Here is a 3802-nt window from a genome sequence, read left to right as displayed (position 1 = left end):
GACTGATCATCGTAAGTGGTCTTCCTGGCGCGGTAAACTCCCGTAATGAGTTCATCATCCATTTGGATAATTCTGCAACACTACCCGTAGCATTTCGATCGAAAGGCTACTAATGGGTGGTTGCCGAAGCATTGACAGGGTCAAACAGTTTTATTGGTGTATCCATTGAATGAAGTATCTCGTAACTTCATTTCTTTTCAAAATATTTCAAAGGTCAAATATTTTCAAGTTTTATTTGTGGTCTCATCTATGGGATGACCTCGTGAATCTTATTATACTTTGAACAGTAGTAGTTCAAGTAGATTTCTAAAAATGGTATAAGTATAGTGAAGTAATTGGTAACTTCATCTTCTTTTAAAACTTATATCCAGTAAGTAATTACCTTACTCATGATAAAGAATTCTAGTAAGTATCCATTTAGATACTTGTATTATTGTTATCACTATATATTATCTTGCGAGCTGTAAGGCTCAGTCTTGCTTTATTTCTTCATCACACAACAACAGTTAGGAAAGATGGCCAGACTCCAGCAGACCCAGCGCAAGCGCGTGGGAAGCGTCATGCGTCTTCCCGTTGATGTTGTAGCTGCTATAGCTGCAGAGGTAGATCTATTGGTAGATCAGGCATTCTACTTTTGAGAATTAATTATGTATAATTATAACTTGTGGCAGATAATGGCAATTAACTGTAAATTTATCAAGTAATCATTTTGGGTTGTAATAACTTTTAATTGTGGATTCAAGGACTTGTACTTATTTCAATTTCATCTCTGAGACTATAATAGGTTGTGGTGTGTGTTAGTGTGGGGTCACAGCATAAGGTTATTTATTAATTAAGTGAAGTGATATTGTGGAAAGAAAGACCGTGACGACCCGGATCCCTGACCCCGGATCTGGGGGTGTTACACTCTAGTTCTCTCTCCCTCTCTCTTCCATCTCTCTGCTTCTCTCCCTCTCTCTCTTCCATCTCTCTCTATCTCACACACACACCATATCAGTTTATAATAAGTACATAGGTTTTAATTAAACCCCAAATTGAAGAACACCATCAGTTAATCAAAATCCATCTACGAGAAACCCGAATTTCTGAACAGGTATGTTTGTTCATTTAGGTTTGTATGTTCGATTAGGTTACATTTGTTCAATTAGGGTTTGTTCATAAATTTTAATGGGTTTTTTCCTTTTTGAACAGGTTTTGAGATTCATTGGGCCAAATAAGGTTTGTACTCTAATTTTATATTTTTTCTTGAGTTGTTTTAAATATGCATGTATATATATTTACATAAATCTGCATTATTTTAACATAAATTAGGTTTGTGTTCTTGTGTATATATATTTAGGTTTGCCTAAATATATCAATTAGGTTTGATATTTGCATGTATTTTTCTTTTCTGGTTGATATCTTCCAATTTTTGTCCGTTTAAAGTTTTAAGTAATAGTATGTTTTTAAATTCGATTTTGTCCATTTGCAGATTATCTCATCAAGTCTCAGAATTTGACAGTGCCTGCACATTTTACTTCAAGAAGGAGGTTAGAAATTCTTATTCGTTTGCTTTTTTCCTTTTTTTTGTATACATTATGTAGGAAGGGATTCACCAGTAACCGATCTGTCATTATTTATGTATACATTATTTGATTTGGATTGTTGTTTATGTATCAGATTTAGTGTATCGTTCTCTTTTAATAGATGAGATGCCATGAATGTACTAGTTGTCATTTGTGTATAATCTTTCAATTTTTTAAGGGCATGTTTGTTATTAATTCGCGCTTGAATATGTGCACTTGTATTGATTATGCTAGTTAAACAATATTGACTTTCTTGGTTTTGTTTATGTGCACTTGATATGTGCACTTGTATTGATTAATTCACGCTTTGATGTTGAAATGACCATCAGGTGGTTAGGTTGCTAGATTGCTGGTCATACATTTTCATTTATGGATAAGTCGTGGATATCGAAAGATAGGGATTCTTTAGAATTTGAAATTGGCGTCGAAGAATTCTTGATTTTCGCTGAAGAAAATTGTAAAGATCCTAAAAGAATTCCTTGTCCATGTGGTCGATGTGTGAATTTTAAAAAATTCTCAACCAAAATCATAAGGGGACATATCTACGATCATGGTTTTAGTTTGGGGTATGTTGATTGGATTTGGCATGAAGAAAAATCTACTAGGAGTACTAGGTCTTCTATAGGTAGTACACGTCCTGCTTCAGACCAACCTATAGAGCACTTTGTTGCATCAGAAACTGTTGAAGTTTGTGAAGCGGCTTTTAATTCGGGTAATTACGATAAGGATTCATATGATTTTCAGAGGTTTGTTGTTGATGCGGAACCACCGTTGTTTGAGGGCAGCGAGTGCACAAAGTTAGAGTCAATGTTAAAATTGCATAACTGGAAAGCTAGGTTTGGTATTAGCGACACTGCCTTTACTGAGCTGCTCTCTTCAGTTGGCTCGATCCTTCCCAAAGATAATGTGTTGCCTCCTAACGCATATGAAGCGAAGAAAACTTTATCCGATTTAGGTCTAGTGTATATAAAAATTCATTCGTGTCCCAATGATTGTATACTGTATAGGGGCATACATTCTGATGCTTCTCAGTGTCCTCATTGCAAGCTGTCACGTTTGAAAGTACGGAAGAATGGCCAACTTAGGGTCAATGTTCCAGCCAAGGTCATGTGGTATTTTCCTATAATTCCAAGATTTAAACGGTTATTTAAATCTCCCTCTACTGGTGAACTCATGACTTGGCATGCAAATCAGTGAATAAATGATGACAAGATGTGACATCCGGCCGACTCTCCTTCTTGGAGGAATATCGATCACCGGTGGCCTGCCTTTGGTAGTGAATCTAGGAATATTAGGTTGGCTTTATCAGCGGATGGTATCAACCCGCATACTAATGGGTTAGTCAATCGATATACATGCTGGCCAGTAGTGTTAGTAATGTACAATCTTCCTCCGTGGTTATGCATGAAAAGGAAGTTCATGATGTTGTCAGTTTTAGTTCCTGGTCCACATGAGCCGGGAAATAACATCGACGTTTATTTACAACCGTTGATTGATGATCTGAAAAAACTTTGGGAAGAAGGTGAACCAAACGTTTATGATGCCTATAGTAAATCATATTTCACTCTAAAAGCAATTTTATTGTGGACTATAAATGATTTTCCAGCATATGGAAACTTGTCAGGCTGCGTGAATAAGGGTTATAAGAGTTGTCCAATTTGTGGTGACGATACTGTGGCTAAATATTTAAGTCACAGTAGGAAGATGTGCTTCCAAGGTCATCGCCGTTATTTGCCTAGGCAGCACCCTTATAGGAGGCAGAAGGTGGCCTTTAACGGACAACAAGAGTTGGGGAACGCATGTCTACCCCTTTCCGGAGAAGAAGTGTTAGCGCGTCAGGAACGAATTGATTTTTGTTTTGGAAAAGAGGTGAAGAAGTCGAAGAAGGTGGAATGTCCATGGAAGAAAAAATCTGTTTTCTTTGAGTTAGAATATTGGAAATATCATCATGTTTGCCACTGTCTCGATGTTATGCAAGCAATCTGGTCCATTATCTGCCGCGATAATAAAGGTCGTGGAAGAAAAAGAGCGAGATGAGGCTCATCTGCATGTCCTTCAAAACAATGATGAAGTGTATCCCTATATCGTGTATGTTTATTTTATTAACTTGTCCTATTTGTTTGAAGATGTAATTTTTGTGGGTTATTTCTAATATTTATGCATATTCTCAGAATGCACAAGGAGTATTTGGATGAAATTTACTGAGGGAAGAAAAAAAGTGTTCATTGGCTCATGGG

The 3802-nt window shown here is 36.6% G+C and overlaps 1 protein-coding gene across 1 annotated transcript; it reads left to right on the top strand.

Annotated features, from left to right (window-relative positions):
* The first annotated feature begins 1934 nt into the window (after positions 1-1934).
* LOC141660096 (uncharacterized) lies at positions 1935-2762 on the top strand. The gene has a single exon (XM_074467057.1). It carries the CDS (start codon positions 1935-1937, stop codon positions 2760-2762), a length of 828 nt encoding a protein of 275 aa, XP_074323158.1.
* The last annotated feature ends 1040 nt before the right edge of the window (positions 2763-3802 follow it).

This window comes from Apium graveolens, chromosome 5 (assembly GCF_009905375.1).
Source record: "Apium graveolens cultivar Ventura chromosome 5, ASM990537v1, whole genome shotgun sequence".
Lineage (NCBI taxonomy): Eukaryota > Viridiplantae > Streptophyta > Magnoliopsida > Apiales > Apiaceae > Apium > Apium graveolens.
Note: the sequence above shows the minus strand (reverse complement) of the source record. Positions and strands in the feature narration are given on the sequence as shown.

Bases quoted from the DNA above. Each gene is read 5' to 3' on its own strand.
- LOC141660096 (XM_074467057.1), top strand. From the start codon at position 1,935: ATGGATAAGTCGTGGATATCGAAAGATAGGGATTCTTTAGAATTTGAA.